This window comes from Bos indicus, chromosome 19 (genome assembly GCF_029378745.1).
Source record: "Bos indicus isolate NIAB-ARS_2022 breed Sahiwal x Tharparkar chromosome 19, NIAB-ARS_B.indTharparkar_mat_pri_1.0, whole genome shotgun sequence".
Taxonomy (NCBI): domain Eukaryota; kingdom Metazoa; phylum Chordata; class Mammalia; order Artiodactyla; family Bovidae; genus Bos; species Bos indicus.
The window spans coordinates 15,112,436-15,128,590 of NC_091778.1; the positions used below are offsets into that span (position 1 = coordinate 15,112,436).

Consider the following 16,155-nt stretch of genomic DNA (forward strand, 5'->3'; position numbering starts at 1 on the left):
GAGATGGACGGCACAAAAGTTCTGATTACTCGGCTTAATCCAAGCAGAGGCTCTTCCTTGCTCACACGACCCTCTTCTCTAGATGCTGGCGTCAGGAGGTGGTCATAATCACACTTCTCGTTCGGCCTGTCTGGCAAGTGGCACGCTGAACACTTTCCCTTGTTTTCTCATGCCCGAGTCCCCTGCCGTTAATTTTCTCCATTACGCTTCTTTAATCTGTCACAATACTTCCATAACTCTGAATGTGGGATCACTGGAGTCTGGAGGACTAGGGTCTTTCTAAGTATCAGTGTGCAACAGTGTGGCACTTTTCCAGTCATCACTTACGGATTGGTACTGACTTCCTCCATCCTTCTCAATGAACAGAAATCAATGAGCCCTTTTGTCAGGGTGGGATTAAAACCAAAGGGGCAAACTCAAATGCCTTCAGAGAGCAGGTGGGCAAAGGAAATGACTGAAGCAAGTCAGCTGGAGAGGAACATAGTGGGAACCATGACACAGGGCAGACCTCACATCATCTGCTGGAGGGGATGATGCTACTCGGCTCCAGCTGATCATCAAGAGGTGGGAACGCAGGCCTAGGACTGCCAGATACTATGCCTTTCCAAGAAAAGCCAGAAATCCAGGTTGTGAAGTGTCATGGTTTTATGCATCGGCAACTGCTTCACACATTAGAAATCCTTCAGTGTGGGTCAATCAGAGCAGGTCTGCAGACTGGACTCAGATCCACAGGTACTACATGGCACCTCAGCATGAAAAGATATACTCTGTAGCCAGGGATCAAGAGCAGAACTCACTGGCCCACAAGGGGGTCAAACCATTTCTCTGGCTCTTCTAACACAGCACACTTCTCCCCAAAACGAGCCAACAAATTGACCGTGTGTTGCACTTAATTTTAACCCCCAAAGCTGTCATCTGATGAATACTGGTTTAATTTCAGTTCAGTCTCAGGGAAACCCTCTTTTATAGTCTGTTGTCCCAGACTCTGATTTTAAACATTGGAAAATATATTTCCTGCTAACCCAGGGACCACCTTCTTATTCTAAGAACGAACAAACATTTAAATGCAGTGGAAGAAACCAGGATGTAAAATCTGTGTTGAAAGCTACTCACCTTGAACAGAAAGGTCAAAGGTTGCTAGCTCATTTTTGATCATTTCTTCGCTGGATTTCATTTTGCCTTGTGAATTGGCCACTAAAAAGTCAAATTTGCTGATTTTGGGCTTCTCACTCTGAAACTCTCCGAAGTCATCTGTGCATTCCTTGGGGGTGTCGTGAGAAGCGCTGCTGGAGGCCGGGCTCAGGCACATGGCCTCTTGGCTCCGCTCGCCTACAGGCAGGTCTTGTCTGGCGAAATCCCTGAAGTCCCCGCTTTCGTATTCCTTTGGCTCGCTGGCCTGCGGGATCACGTCCTTAAAATTGGCGAAAGGTAGGAAGGTGGTCTCTGGAAGAGGGTCCTCGCTGGCGAAGGTTGTGACTTTGGAGAGAGATGCCACGGTGAGGTTTTCGGAACTGCCGAACGAAGTCTCTTTCTTTTGAAGAACCGAGGCGGCGGCGGAGGCTCCGCTTCCTGCTGAGAGGACAAATGGGGACAGCTTTCTGCCCTGAGAGGCATCATCCCTGTCTGACCAGTCAGAGCTCGTAAGTGTGCTCACTGCAAAACTGCTACTGTAGGTTCCAAAAGCAGCATATTTTAAGTCCTCTATATCTGAAAGGGAAATAAGACCCCACAGTTAGAGGCAAGCTCACCATGTAGGCAAAATGCCCTAAACTCTGCAGAAGCAAAATGTCTAGCGTCTTTGATTAGTTCCATGCGATATTGGAATTGACTAAATTTAGAGCTTGTACTAAAATTAAAGGAGATGGGCTGTAAAATCTGATCTTTAAAAACCTACATTAGCCTTGAGCTGGCATTTATATTTAGTAACAAAGAGTCCATTTCTTCCTATATGACAGTTTCTTAAAAAAAAAAAAAGACAGGAGGTTCATCCACCAATGTATATACTGTTTGATAGAAGGATAGGGTCATTTAATAAAATGTCCATTCACTTGTAAACTTGAAAATGTATTTACAATATTCCCTGCCCCAAACAAGTCTCTTACACGTTTTGACTTCATTGGAACATGTTCATTTATAACATGCTCATATGAAATGTATATGACACACTAATTAAAAATTGACTATCTTGAAACTAAAGTAAAAAAAATGTTATAGCTAACTTTTAATCAATTACTAGGAGTTTCTGTCTAGGCAAGGCCAAATATGAGATTTTAATTAAGTAGTTACTTACCCAGTTGTTATTTTGGTCACTATGGACGTCATACTGCTGTGATGGGAGTATGAGGAAAAAAAAAATCAATCTAAGCTAACTTTAGCCTCTAAACAAATAGAATCAAAGGTCTGGGTCCTCTTGGGCTCTTGTTTCTCTTTCAACTATGTGTAACCTCCTCACTAAAAAAGGAAAAGAAAGAAACACTGGGGAGGAAGACTCATTTTACACGCTTAATATACATTTAAATAATTTAAGAGGTGGCACCAAACAGCAAAAAGAATACAGGTTTTTAATTCAGACAGACCTGCATTCAGCTCCCAGCTGTGCCACCTACCACTTGGGCAATACTAGGCGAGCTATTTAACAGCTCAACTTTGGCTTGCTTACATGTAAAAAAAAAAAAGACCAGGCACTTGGAAGGGCTGTGTTGTGACATTAACGATAGTGTATGTAAAGGGACCAGCCCAGAGTCTAGTAAGCAGCACAGCAATTATTATATAGCACAGCTGCCACCAGCCTCAATGTGAAATTTAGCTGCCTGCTTAGGGCTTAAAATAGAGTTGTTTCAAAGTAAAATGTGAAAAGTCAACCCATCACTTTGGTGGTCTTAGTAGGGAAAATTTCTTGCCCATTTTCCTGAAGCCAAACCAGCTGGGGCTGAGTCATACTGGTGTGGAGAAGCCACCTTCCAGCACCATGGTCCATTCAATCTGGCCGAGATGCGTTTGGTCTCATTTTGGTCACTGTCTACCAGGTAAGAAAGCCAAATGCAAGACTCCCTCTCTGACAACCAAAAGCAGGGCTTACGAGGAAAATGCTCGAAAAGTTCTGTGACCTAGATTCTCATAACTCAGTTAAAACGTGAGCCAGCACCAGGTCTCCTCGTTTCTCTTACACAGCCTGGTTTATGAAAGGGAAGCCATTCATGACACTGCTCCTCTAACAGTGCACCCCAAGTTTCTCTCTCAACCCTATTAGGAAAAGGGCACTAACTTAATATAAACAGGAGGGGAAAAAAAAGATTTAGGTGAAAACATACAGTTTAGAATGAATGAAACAAAACTTTAGACAGAATGCCTTCTTAGTCTCTGGCTGTAGTGTCTGTTTTCCCCACTATTTAAAGGGATCAGAAGGTTCCCTGACTCAAATTAAGTGAAATTCAATCAGAGGGCAGATGCAGTTAAACACAAGATGAGTGAGTCTGCAAAGGGTTCATTCAGAAGAAAGTGTCACAACATAAATTTTTTATTATTAGATCCTACCAGAAAGCTCTTTGAAGAGCTATGTTATGAACTACTCCTAGAATCTCATCTACTAAATTGGTAGCAATTTTCATAGAGACCAAAGATAAATTTAATAAAAAGTTAAGCTCTTGTTCAACCACAACTAAGTTGCTATGGTAATAAAAAAGATCCTCTGTGCAATTATGCAACAAGAAAAAACAAGTTAAAAAAAAAATCCAGAAATGATTGTAATATAATAAGGTAAAAGGCATTATAAACACTAAGGGAATACCTTAGTTGAAGAGCTTTCAAGTATTTTGTGTAATACTTTAGGTCTTCAACAAATCTTATTTTTACTATGAATGATAAACACAATATTTTGCTTTTTGGAACAACTCACGGAAATGACCAATCAAAAGACTAAAATGGAAATATTTTGTATTCTAAAAAATAATGAAGAGTAATTATACAGGATATATGAAAGTTAAACCTCAAGGCTGATTTTTAAATTTTATTTTTGCTTATTTATTGGCTAGACAGTGTTAAAAAAAAATAAGTTAATAAAGTGCAATTCATTTGGACACAAAAGGAAGTACTGCTATTATATAAGGAACATAAGAACACTGTATTCCTAAACCATAGCACTTTATAAGCAATATAAAAATGAGTTGTATTTCCTGGCATGGTGAATATTAGTAAACCATTTTTTTTTTTTTGATGTGGTGAATCAGTTCACTAAGCATAGGTTAAACCAAGAAAATTCTTCATTTCCCACATTAACAGTTCTGTTTTCTAAGCAATCAAATGATATGTATTACTGTATGTTGGTCTCAAAAATATTAAAGATTCTGTAAAACCTACAACATGAGTGATGGAAAAACAACATGGAATAACCCACATTTTATATTGTAATCACTGAAGTTACTGTAGGTGAGTTTTCAATTTGACAGCTGAATTCTGAAAACTGCAGGAGAAAAAGGAAAAGAAAACAGAATGGATGTAATAAAAGGAATAGAGAATCACTACTATGTTTCCAATTCTACTGGAAAACTCTTGGGCTGTGCTGGATTGAACTGCAACTGCACACAGATAATGCACCAAATCGTGTGCTTTAATATACTTATTTGTTTGCAACCAGCAATGTCCTATTACCAAGCCAGAGGAATAAACTACACAATCTGCTTTCCATCGTGGGTCTCAAATCAAGACATGGATTTCCTGCTTATGCTGGCAAGTAACCCCATCAGTCTCTCCCACAACCTCTATTCAAATCCCATCTGAATGGATGTTGTACATGAAAACAGGGTATTTCTTGGAACAAAGAATGTGAGCTGCCACTACAGGATGCAGAAGGCCACGCTGATTTCCATGGATCTTTTCTAAAGCTGTAAGCATGTGCCCAGGTGATAAAGAGTTATTAGCTTTTGAGAAAAGCATTTAGAAAAAGAAAAGAGATACATGTGCAAATTCCAGCACTCCTCAGTGTTTAACAGAGCAATAAAAATGTTCGTTGGACTAAGGAATTTCCAATACTGCTTTAGTCCAAACTCCGTTTTACCAAAGCAAGTCATGAAATATTCATACACTTAAACTTCTGTCCATTTCTGCTCTTATTCTTCCTTCTGAGATCAATCATGTTCACATTCTCTGTTAACTGTAGAGCATGGTTTGACTGTATTGTCTTAAGGATCAAACACCCAGGTGGTGTTGTTAAAGAAAACAGGAATGAAAGTGGTCACGGTGTAAGCATGACAGGGCATAAAATGCTGCTGCTTAATCGCCTTCCAGTGTTTTCCAACCTGCATAGAAACCGACCATTCTTCATTTGTACAGATCCATGTAAATCTAAGGTTTAAGTGCCGTCAGGCTATCAGTCAGCACCTGCAGGTTCCTGGGTCAGTGTTTTAAGTCCAATTGGAAAAAAAAAAAAAAGGTAATCCTCTGGATATTTTTAGTTGGAGGAGGCAGAAGGCCATGGAATAGTGCCAAGACATACCGTGGGACGTGGTCATCATTAAAAAAAACATTAAATGCGCACAGAAGATGGCAATTACAACTGGAGCCTTCGGGCCACACAAGGGAGAGGGCAGCACCCAGGAGAACCTCCTATGCATATCACCCCATATACAGTGACCCTATACAGCCAACATTTTCCAAAACTACTTATGAAAAGCATTCAACTGATGGAAAAACGAAGCTGGAAGCTCTTTAAAACTAAAATGGCTTGATTTTTTGAGCTACTTTAGGATTTAGCCCAGCTTTTTTGATATTGACAAAATTATCACCATGTTCATCAGCTACTTTTAAAAATCAGTAGGGACTTTAATGAGAAAAACAGAGTGACTGTAAAATGTAAATACATCTGAATAATTTCTCAGACACCGAAGTGTGAAGTCAGGCACTAACCACATCTCACTTTACTTGGCATGGGGGCAAACAAAATAGTATTTTTTGGTTTGTTGGAACTTACAGAAGAGAATATAGTCCTTCAAATATTTACTGTGAGTTTATATTATTATATGTATTATCAAAACTTTCTCCCTAAAAAGTAGTGTTACTTTTACTGAGTAATTGTTCAATTTATGAATGTGATTATGTTTTATGCACAGTTATGTTCATTTTCTGCAGCCTGATTTAAAGGAGAAAGGAGTTAAAGCAGCCCCAGATGGACCACTCTACCACTAAACTCCACTGACAAAAGAATTCCTTCACCAAACCCAAAAGACTGGCATAAGAAAATTTCAAACAAAAGGCAACTGATATTATTGCTAGACAGAAGCTACACCAAAATCTTTCTTCCAAATTAGTTAGCACAGATCATAATTAAACATAATATGATTACACAAGGTTTTGCAAACCAAGTATTATTCAACTTGCTAAAGCATTATGCTCCGGAAAACACAGTATTTTGAAGGGTAGACCCACACTTTCTTAGTCTCAATATGCAATCTCCACACCCGCCCCCTCCAACAGCATACTTTAGTTACTGAAAGTAATCTCTCAGGAATTCTATTCAAAATCTTCACCTTCAATGGTTTAATTTTCTTTCTGACTCAAATTTTTAAAAGGAAGTGTCAAAATATAAGAAAAAAATTAAAACCATGGAAATAACTCCTTTTCCCCAAAGTTTTTCACTATTATTATACTCTAAAATGGTAAAAAAAAAAAAAAAAAAAAAGTGTTCAAATTTGGCTTACTCTTGTGACTGACTTTCATGGGTCTTTCTAAAAAAAAAATTCTTTTCTTAAAAATGCAGAGTTAAGAACTTGCCTCATGGACTAAGTTAAAAAAGACCAAAGGAAGGTGGCTTCATAATACATTCTGAAGCTGGAAAGGTAATGCACCCTACAGTTAGAGGAGGAAGTACTCAACTTCACACCCAAATCAAACTCAGTCCGGGACACTCCAGTATTAACAATGAGCACTTTCCACTGCAGAGATTATCTATATTTGGTTCACATATACTCTGTTCAGAAGTCCATCTCAATATCTTTTGATAATTTATAAATACCTAGTTATTAACAGATGTGGCCCTCTTTCCCCAACACTAAACTGAGGTCTTTCCTCTCTCTCTCAGTTTAACTCCTAGTTGAGGCAGGCTCCAAGATGTTTACAAAGCAATAAAATCTACTCAGTTTTGTCACTAGAGGTAAGGAATAAAATTTCTAACATGTAACATAATGTAAGGTTTATACTTTTTAAATGTTTTAAGTTATATTTTAATCCAGTGCCATGTTAAACAGTTATATCAGTGGAATTATAAGAAGAAAAGGCTAAAATGTACCAATACTTTCTTAAGAAAAAGGTGTTTGAGGAAACAAAATAAACAAAAAGGAAAAAACCCTCAAACCACAGGAGGGTTTAAATTTGATATGGACCAGGTATTTTTCTTTGGTCTAACCCTGGAGAAGTATAAATTACACACATCCCCACACTTTCAAAATATGCCAAAGAATTATTTATTAACGTAGGACTTACAGATCACAAAAGAGAGTGATACAGAAGAGCTGGAAAAAAAGTCATCAGAATAAGCATGCAGATCAGTATTTGCAGAGGAATATACCAAAGCAAGTTTGAAAAGGCACATTCACACAGAAAATGTCCCAATTGAAAAAAAAAAAAAAAAAGACATCAGAAAAGCAGCCAAAAAATAATAATAAGGCGCTGATTAAAATACAAAGATTTTCAATGTCAAAGAAGAGCTACTTTACAGGTAGGTAAGTAGGTAGCTACAGAAGTCTTGCTAACCCTTTGACAGTGTCACAAAGAGGGTCAGCTCTTGCTGCCAACGAAACCAGATGATCCCAATGACGGCACATCAAGCTGCTATAGTGCTGAGAGATTCAATTTAGTGGGGGTGGGGGGTGTGGGGGGAGAGTGGGGGTGGGGACAAAAGCAGCCTAGTTGAAATTATATGCAGCAAGGGTTCAAAGGGTTAAATGTAATAATATGCAGAGAAATCAGGCAATGTTATTAGTATTATCTACCTTCCATACAAAGAATCATAGCAGGAGTTAAAAGAGACAGTATCCCCTTCAGAGTTAAGTTAGGGTTTCCAAACAGGATTAAGGTACAGAGATAAACTACTAGGTCTTATTCTCTCTTCATCGGGTCACTTCTTATTTCTCGGACAAAATGTACCTTTCAATCCACAATCTAAGAGAGCAAGAGCTACTGTGGTCAAGATGAGGATAATGTAAAACCAAACTGCACTGGAGAAGTCTCTGTGATTTACCTTCTCCAATACATTCACGCAGCACTTCTGCTCAAGAACAATACAGCTCATTGGTCAGACTTCAACCCCTTTTACAACCACTCTAAAGGGATACTGCTCCTTTCGGACAGGAGGTTTACAGATCAAAAGGAGAGAACAATCGGCTTTTAAGAATATCCTCAAATTGAAGAAACTTGGCTTGAACATTACAGGTTCCAAGCAGGGAATGTTTCAGACATACATACTAGGACATGAGCACAGAAGATTATCTTAACAGGTCAATCAGAACAAACTCAGTCATGAAACCAACCTCCCCTCCCAAAATGAGGGGAAAAAAAAGACATCCCAAGCCCAGATTAGACTCATCTCATAACAACATCTAGTTTGGCACTGTGAAAGAATAGAGACTCACTTTCAGAAAAATAGCTTCTAATTCATACCTTCAGAGTCCAAAAGGCTAGTGTAGATATTATGAGATTTTAAAATAAAAAGTCACTATTACTTTGCAACCGACTGCTGTAGCTTAAGCAGCTCATACAAAAAAGAGAAACAGAATCTCTCCAGCAAACAAAGAGCAGCAAAACAGAAAAAAGAAAAACATCTGAAGAAAAGTACATTAAAAAAAGTAGACAGGCAGGGGCATAAGTTGCCCTGCAGACAGCCCACTGCACTAGGCAAAGGCCTTAGCAAAGAGCCCGTGGAACACAGCACTCCTCCAATACCTTGCTCCCGATTCAGCACCCTGTTTAAGACCATTTCCAACATCTCAACAGCCAAAGGATGGATGTAATTTTGTTTTCTGACTTGACCAATTTGATGTATGCAAAAGCCGTCATACTTTACAACTTCTGCCTCAATCTGTAAACTTGGGAGTGTCTTATGTGTCTCTCTCTGGTTAAACAACAATGAACCCTTCACACATGTATGCGTTTTTCTGGAATAATACAGTAATGCTGAGATATTTCTCATTATTAAAGGCCACAAAATAGGTGTATTTCTATATATATATCAAAGAATGAAACAAAATAAAGACTAAGACACTTGGGAATCTAGTTTTTCTGACAGGAGTTGGACTAGAGAATCAACTGCTACATGTAAATCCACATGGAATTTAAACAGGGTTCCCTTCTAAGATTTCTCAAACGTTTTCTGAGGAAGTTAGTAGTTACCCTATCCTACAGTCTACAGACCTGTTACGATTTAATACTTCTAGTCGTAGCGTTAGCACTGAAAAGCTTACCTGAATCCCACTAACAACTGGTGCCCTTCTCCTTGCCAGGCCCTGGCACGCCGGGCACCCACACACAAGCTCTTGCCCTCTGCTTCTCTTGCAGGGATCTGGCAAACTGCAGTACCACTGGCTAGACACTTTTACTTACTTGGCCTAACACGAGTTGGTTTCTGCAAACCAAAAAGAATCCTCTGTGGGCAGCTGACAAACATACCCCGGAGAAGAAAAAAGGAGGAAACACTGACCTCACTCACAGAAACAGAGGGACATTACTGACACCGCAAACATCTTTATAAAATTTCTGGCAATGTGCGGCTCGTTTAGCAGTGGATTTTGATGTGCCTCGAACACCAAGCTGGTGTCAGGTTTCAAACGTCAAACTATTTTAGCTATCCAAGTTTCACTGTATTCACAGTTACCACATATCCGAGTAGCCAGAGAATCAAAAGCAACACTGCTTTAAGGGGACTGGCAATGAAGAGGTTAATTATCAGACATTCATGAAGGTTAAGAGCCAGAGCCTTCCTCTTCTGTAAATGAACACCCACAGAACCACCTCTGACATCTGCGTCACCATCACCAGAGTAATCTCACCAATTCCTCACCTGCGGCAGGAGGATGCTGGCCGCTAACTGTCGGTAAATCCAAAGAGCTATCAGACATGACATGCTTAAGCTCGCCTCCCACATCAGCCAGTTTCATGTCAAACTGAACAGAGAGCGCGTCTTCCGAGTCCTCCTTGCCGACACTGCTGCCCCCGAGGGAAGGGAGATCGAGGGACTTCACCGAAGCAGAGTCTTCTTTGGTGTGTCTGAAAGCCACCGCTTTCTCTCCCAGGGATTTGTCCGAGTTCACGGAGGAAAATTTACTGGAGTGGAAGTCAGCAAAATCATCATCGCTCTTGCCCGAAGAAGTGCTGTCTTTCAGCTCTTCACCACCTAGTCCAGATCCCTCGAGAGAAAGCTGTTTGAAGACGTCATATTTCGTGGACGTAGCAGCAGAGTTTTGTCCACTCTTCCCTGCGATGCCTGTGCTGCTGGTTAGAGGACCAGGACTAGCTTCCTCTTTAAGGGCCTCATATTTGTCATCTGCCTTTTGCTCCGACGAAACAGAACTATTACTGAAAGCCATAAAATCTGCAAAGTCATCCTGTTCCCCGACAGAGGCTGGACTAGAATATTCCCCGAAAAGGTTGAATTCTCCAAAATCATCAGCCAAACCAGCAGTCTTAGTTGACACCAATGCCGCACTGGGTGCCGCAGACCCTGCTGGCTGGGGTCGGGTGGAAACGGGTTTTGATACGCTGAATGCAGCTGAAAAGGACAATGGTTTCTCGTTGCTGCAAGTAACTGAGGAAAACATATCTAGGTCTGCTAAGTTCAGAGGATTTTTCACTTGTGTTTGTGGTTTCTGTTGGGTAGCTCCTGAGGGGAAGGTGGCTGGAAAAGGCTTGTCTTTTGCTGGTGGCTCTAGTGGTGAGATACTATCGGCGGTTTTAAAATCAGTGAAGCCATCGTCGGTCCCTGCAGATCTGAATTCCGCAAAGTTTTCTCCTGAAAGAAAAAACACAACCAAATACAGAAGAATGCCAAGCTGAAAGGCACACGATGCAAAGCGCGTCACAGAACAAGCATATTACAGACATTTGCCCCACAGGCGTCACGCTATTAACCACTAGTTTGATGATACCCTACACCATGTACCCCTTTCGTTTCCACACTGAAGGCTAGCGACAGGGAAACAAATGAAAATCAAACCGAACACACACATCATTTTCATTTTCTCATTTCAGTGTGGTAGGTCTGTACCAGCGCCCTCAACTGGCCGGAAGCATTGCTCTCAGGATGTTTCCTCACTGTGGCTACCCAGCCAAGCCTCCAGGAGAATGAGAAATGGGCGCTGGAGGTACCCGAAGAGAGGCGTATTAAAATCGTGGCCCTTTAACGATAAAATGTGATTTTTACAGTGATAAAATGTGATTACACAGTGATCAATCAGGAAAAAAAAATCACGGTACCTATGAAATATTACAAAGAACTCTGCATCAAATATTTAGGATGTACAAGACTCTGCTCAGTTAGGCACTTAAAGCTTATGCTTAGATACTATGTGGTTTGCTGAAGTATACAGAGGCATTAATTTGAAGGAAATTTGGTGAAAATTTCTGAAAAGGCATCTACTTACTTGCAAAGCATTTTTGCTAAGGGCATATTATAAAGTATTAATAGCTTCTCCCCACACTGTGCGACAAACAAACTGAATCTTACAAAAAGTAAAAAATCTACAAGTACTTGGGCTTTTCTTGAAGTCAGCCATCTCACGGTACCAATCAGCTTTTGTTCCTATTAAAATTCAAAGGGATCTGAACACAAATTCTGTTATTAAAATATTTCGAGGGTTGGATTTAAACTTTATTTTATACTGGGCTACTCTGGGGATAGAGGTACTGACAGAATTTATTTTTTTAGTTATAGAGAAAATAGGTAATAAGGTATTTCTCAGAAATAAACAGATGCAGTTAAGATACTGGTCAAAAAAATCTGGGCTATGGTTCTTAATAGCGTTTCTATTCTTTATTATCACAGTCACATTATCACTCAGGCTTCCCTGGTGGCTCAGACAGTAAAGAATCCGCCTGCAATGCGGGAAACCTGGGTTCAGTCCCTGGGTTGGGAAGATCCTCTGGAGGAGGGCATGGCAACCCACTCCAGTATTCTTGCCTGAAGAATCCTATGGACAGAGGAGCCTAGAGGGCTACAGTTCATGGGATCACGAAGAGTCGGACACAACTGAGCAACGAAAGCACAGTAGAGCATGTAATCACTCACAGGCATGACATTAGGACGTTCAAACAATCTCCATTTTCTAATAGCACCTGAAGGTCTCCCATAAAACCCACTAGGTTATACCAGGTAATGAAAACCAGAGGTAAACCAATTATAAATACAGCTATACTAACATCACTAGTTATTTAAAAATACGAGTGCGATTCTGGAGAGTTATAAACCAAAACACAAGAAGCTTTAATTTCCTCATCTACTTTTTAAAATTATATTTTCCCTAAAAATGAGATAAAGAAGCATATAAACTAGAAAAATGTATGTAAAATAAAAATATAATTCTGAAAATTATCATGAAAATAATACAGGCTTTAAATAGTCTGTGCTTGTAACATGATATATACTTTGATATATCACATGAAAAAAAGCATGGAAAATAATGGAAGCTTATTTTTCTTCCTAATCTGAGATACTTAACCAATCCACCAGCATAATTTATCAACACAGAGAAACCTGTTTACTATTACTAGGGAAATTTTAGAGAGAGAGGAAGAGCATTCAGAGTTTCTATAGTTTATGTTTTCATACATACCACTAATAAAACTAAAGTCAATTTCACAAATTGACAGAAGAAGCAGATACAAAACTTAAAAAACTGCCCTAGAATTTTAGGCAAGTATATCACTGATATTTATTTCTGTAAAATAAAAAGGTAACAAGCAGCCAATTTTGTCAAAGCCTAAATTTTTGAAGTGCTGCTTTAAAATATTTGTGAAATTGACAAGTTTTGCTTGGTTATTTTGTAAAAGAAATCACCACAGCAAACTAAACTTACTGAAGTAGTGTAAATGTTTCCACTAGAAATGTAAGCTGGGTGAAAGGGTTAAAAAGAAATAAAAATGGGTGGGTTTACATGTTCAAAAACACAGGAGATTTTGGGCAAATGAATTAGCCACAGTTATTGGACGCTTGCTTATCAGGAGGTACATAAAGCATATGACTTCGCGGCTACCTTTTCAGTCCCACTTTTGAATCCTCATTAAGTTTCCTGACCTCTACTTTCTAGGCTCTAAAAACATTTCAAAAGATATCACTTTTTGCTAAAACTTAAACAAAAAGTGTCACTTCTCTACACAGTATATTTTCTGCATCTACTTTAATTTATTGTTTAAACTATAGGGGTAGTAAAAAGGAAACATTATTAAACTCAGTCATTTGGACTTAAGAAACTACACCTCTGCTGTAACAGTAATGAAGCCAGTCCAACTTTTTTTTTTTAGTGTTTATATAATCGAATGACAAAGAATTACTGAAATAAAATTACTAAATTCTACACAAAACTGATTATTTGACTAATAATAATATTTTATCAAGGCAAGGCAATAATATTTTAACCCTCTGTGTTATTACCTTCTGTATCAAATATTTTAAAAAACCAATCCACCTAATCAGCTTTCTGCAAAGTTCACCTTTAACATGAGAGCCCCAGTCAACTGCAAAAGTGTTATAAGCCAACAAAGTTTCATTCCATGAGTCAGATGGCCTTCAAGGAGGTTTAACTGTCACACAATCATCTTCCTATTTTACTTCAAATTTTTGCAGTCCAATGTATTCTTAACAAGAGTAGAATTAAAATATATTCTCCCAAAATGAACAAAGTTGGCATCGCTACATGGAGAGGCTTAAAGGTAAGACTGGAATGAGAGCATGACCACAGCAACGACTGTCTGGGGTTCTGTCAGGAAGGCACTGAGAAAGCAGGGCCCGGGTGTACTGCTTACACTGTGGGGGCACCGCAGCGTTTCCCAGGAATAACACAGGTATCACCCAGCCGCTAACACCAGAGCACAGAAAGAACCGTGATATTAACCCACGCTCTTTACTCCAAACTTGCCTTGGCCCATGAGTTGATGACAGCAACACCAGGAGTAAATGCCAAACCAACAAACCTAAGTCCCTCTGGGGTTTATCTTTGTACTCCTAGTACCTAATACAAGCACTGAGCCATTACATTCTACACTATTACTAGGAAACCCAAGGAAACAGTTCTAGAACCTAAGAGCTGTAAAATATTGAGTATTTCTAGAGATATTTAAGCAGAATACTTTCTGTTGATAGTTTAAATTTCACACGTATGCCTTATCCCTCCTGTAACTTCCCTTCACCTCCCTGAACCCACCCCATTACTTGGAGAGAAGGTTGGAACAAATGACTGTGGAAAGATGTCCCAACTTTGAGTGCCCAATACAAAAAGGTAGAATGTGGTACTGTCCACAGGAAGAACTCCTCAGTAGAGAACACGAATTTCACAGCATGCGTTGGTTAAGTTTTAAAGGACATCATTTGACCTATGGATTATCTAAATCCTACACATGAGGTTTCTAGCAGGATTTTGCCACAAATAAAACTTTTGGTCTTTACATATATGGCTCTCAAATTATCACTCTAAATTCCCTTCCACTCTATTTAAGTCCTTCTATTAGAGATGGGAACCACATTGGCACACAAACCCCTCTCAGCCTTCTCATTAAATTACAGCTAATTTTGAAAATCTTGAGGCATACGGACTGGTTGCTGCTGCCTTTTGCACAGTCCACAGATGGCCGCACTGCCAAGAGCTCCAAGTCTTACTGAGCGTTAAAATAACTGAAAGTGGCCACAGGAGCCTAAGGTGACTTGAAGGCTTCTGGTGAAGGGGAATGCACTGTCTTCAAAGGAAATTGCATCAATTTGGGGTCTGCCCTAATTTTTAGAAAATAATTTCCAATAACTGAACCACATTTCACTTCCTTGTAATTTCCAGAGCCACAAAACAAAACAAAAACACAGCCACAACAGTAAAATATAAAAGAACGTTTGGGATGTTAGTGAAAGAATCATAAAAATCTCGTATTAAACAATGAAATAATTCATCCATTTAAGGAATCAAAAACTCACCCAAAGATTTATTCTCTGCTGTCTGTTCGAGTTCTCTGAAAGCACTATATTTATCACCAGGCTCTATGATGAAAAGACAGAAGCTCAATTAAGGTTAGGAACCTTGAGATCACAACTCAAGGACATTTACCATAAAAGGTCACCACTAAAAACTAAGATTTACATTCACAGGTTCATGAATTTATGAACTGCTTTTACCTCCAAACGGAACAGTATTTTCAGAGGGCTTGTCAGCTGCAATTCCTTTAAACACAGCATATTTATCCATTGAAGCTGATGCTTTAGTTCCAGGAAGAGGCATCAACAAAGAAGGGGCACTAAAAGGGAAAAAGAAATATTTCTTAATGACTAGAACATTGTCTCCCTACCATGTCATCAAGGAAGAACTTAGAATTAAAATGGCACACAGATACCTAGTAAAAACTCGTGGCTCCCTGCTTTAAAGAAACTATGTGTACACCACATGTGACCAAAGACATTTTTTTTTCCTTGAAAAAAATAGACTGAAACAACATTCAAGCAGTGATTCTTTCCTTGATTATGTGAAGAGGGGTCAGATCCATGCTGACCATCTAAATCATCTTTTAAGCCATAAAAACCCCTGGAGTGGGATTTTCTGGTGGTCCAGTGATTAAGAATCCGCCTGCCCGTGCAGGGGACACGGGTTCCATGCATGCCGCAGGGCAGCAAAGCTTGTGTGCCGCAACTCCTGAGCCCACCCTTTAGAGCCTGAGTGCCGCAACTCCTGAAGCCCGCACTCCTAGAGCCTCTTCTCTGCACAGAGAGAAGCCACCGCGGTGAGAAGCCCGTGCGCTGCGACCAAGGGTCACCTCTGCTCTCCGCTACTACAGAAAGCCCATGTGCAGCAAGGAAGACCCAGCATAGCCAAAAAATAAATTAATTAATTAAAGAAAAAGACCCACTGGAATGGCATTAGAAATAATTATTACAGAACAACGACCACCTGCAATTTTATATTTAAATCTGTGAAAGTGATA

At 39.5% G+C, this 16,155-nt stretch overlaps 1 protein-coding gene across 10 annotated transcripts in view; it reads right to left on the reverse strand.

The window, feature by feature from the left end:
* SYNRG (synergin gamma) overlaps positions 1-16,155 on the reverse strand; it is an 85,462-nt gene that overhangs the window by 26,005 nt on the left and 43,302 nt on the right. For 9 of the 10 annotated variants that reach the window (XM_070772637.1, XM_019981341.2, XM_070772638.1 and 6 more), the window contains 4 exons: positions 15,356-15,474; positions 15,158-15,220; positions 10,046-10,993; positions 1,114-1,707 (listed from right to left, as the gene is read on the reverse strand). In XM_070772637.1, the coding sequence (XP_070628738.1) occupies positions 1,114-1,707; positions 10,046-10,993; positions 15,158-15,220; positions 15,356-15,474 (1,724 nt within the window). The remainder of the gene's footprint in view (positions 1-1,113; positions 1,708-10,045; positions 10,994-15,157; positions 15,221-15,355; positions 15,475-16,155) is intronic. The other variant, XM_070772639.1, reaches the window with a different exon arrangement.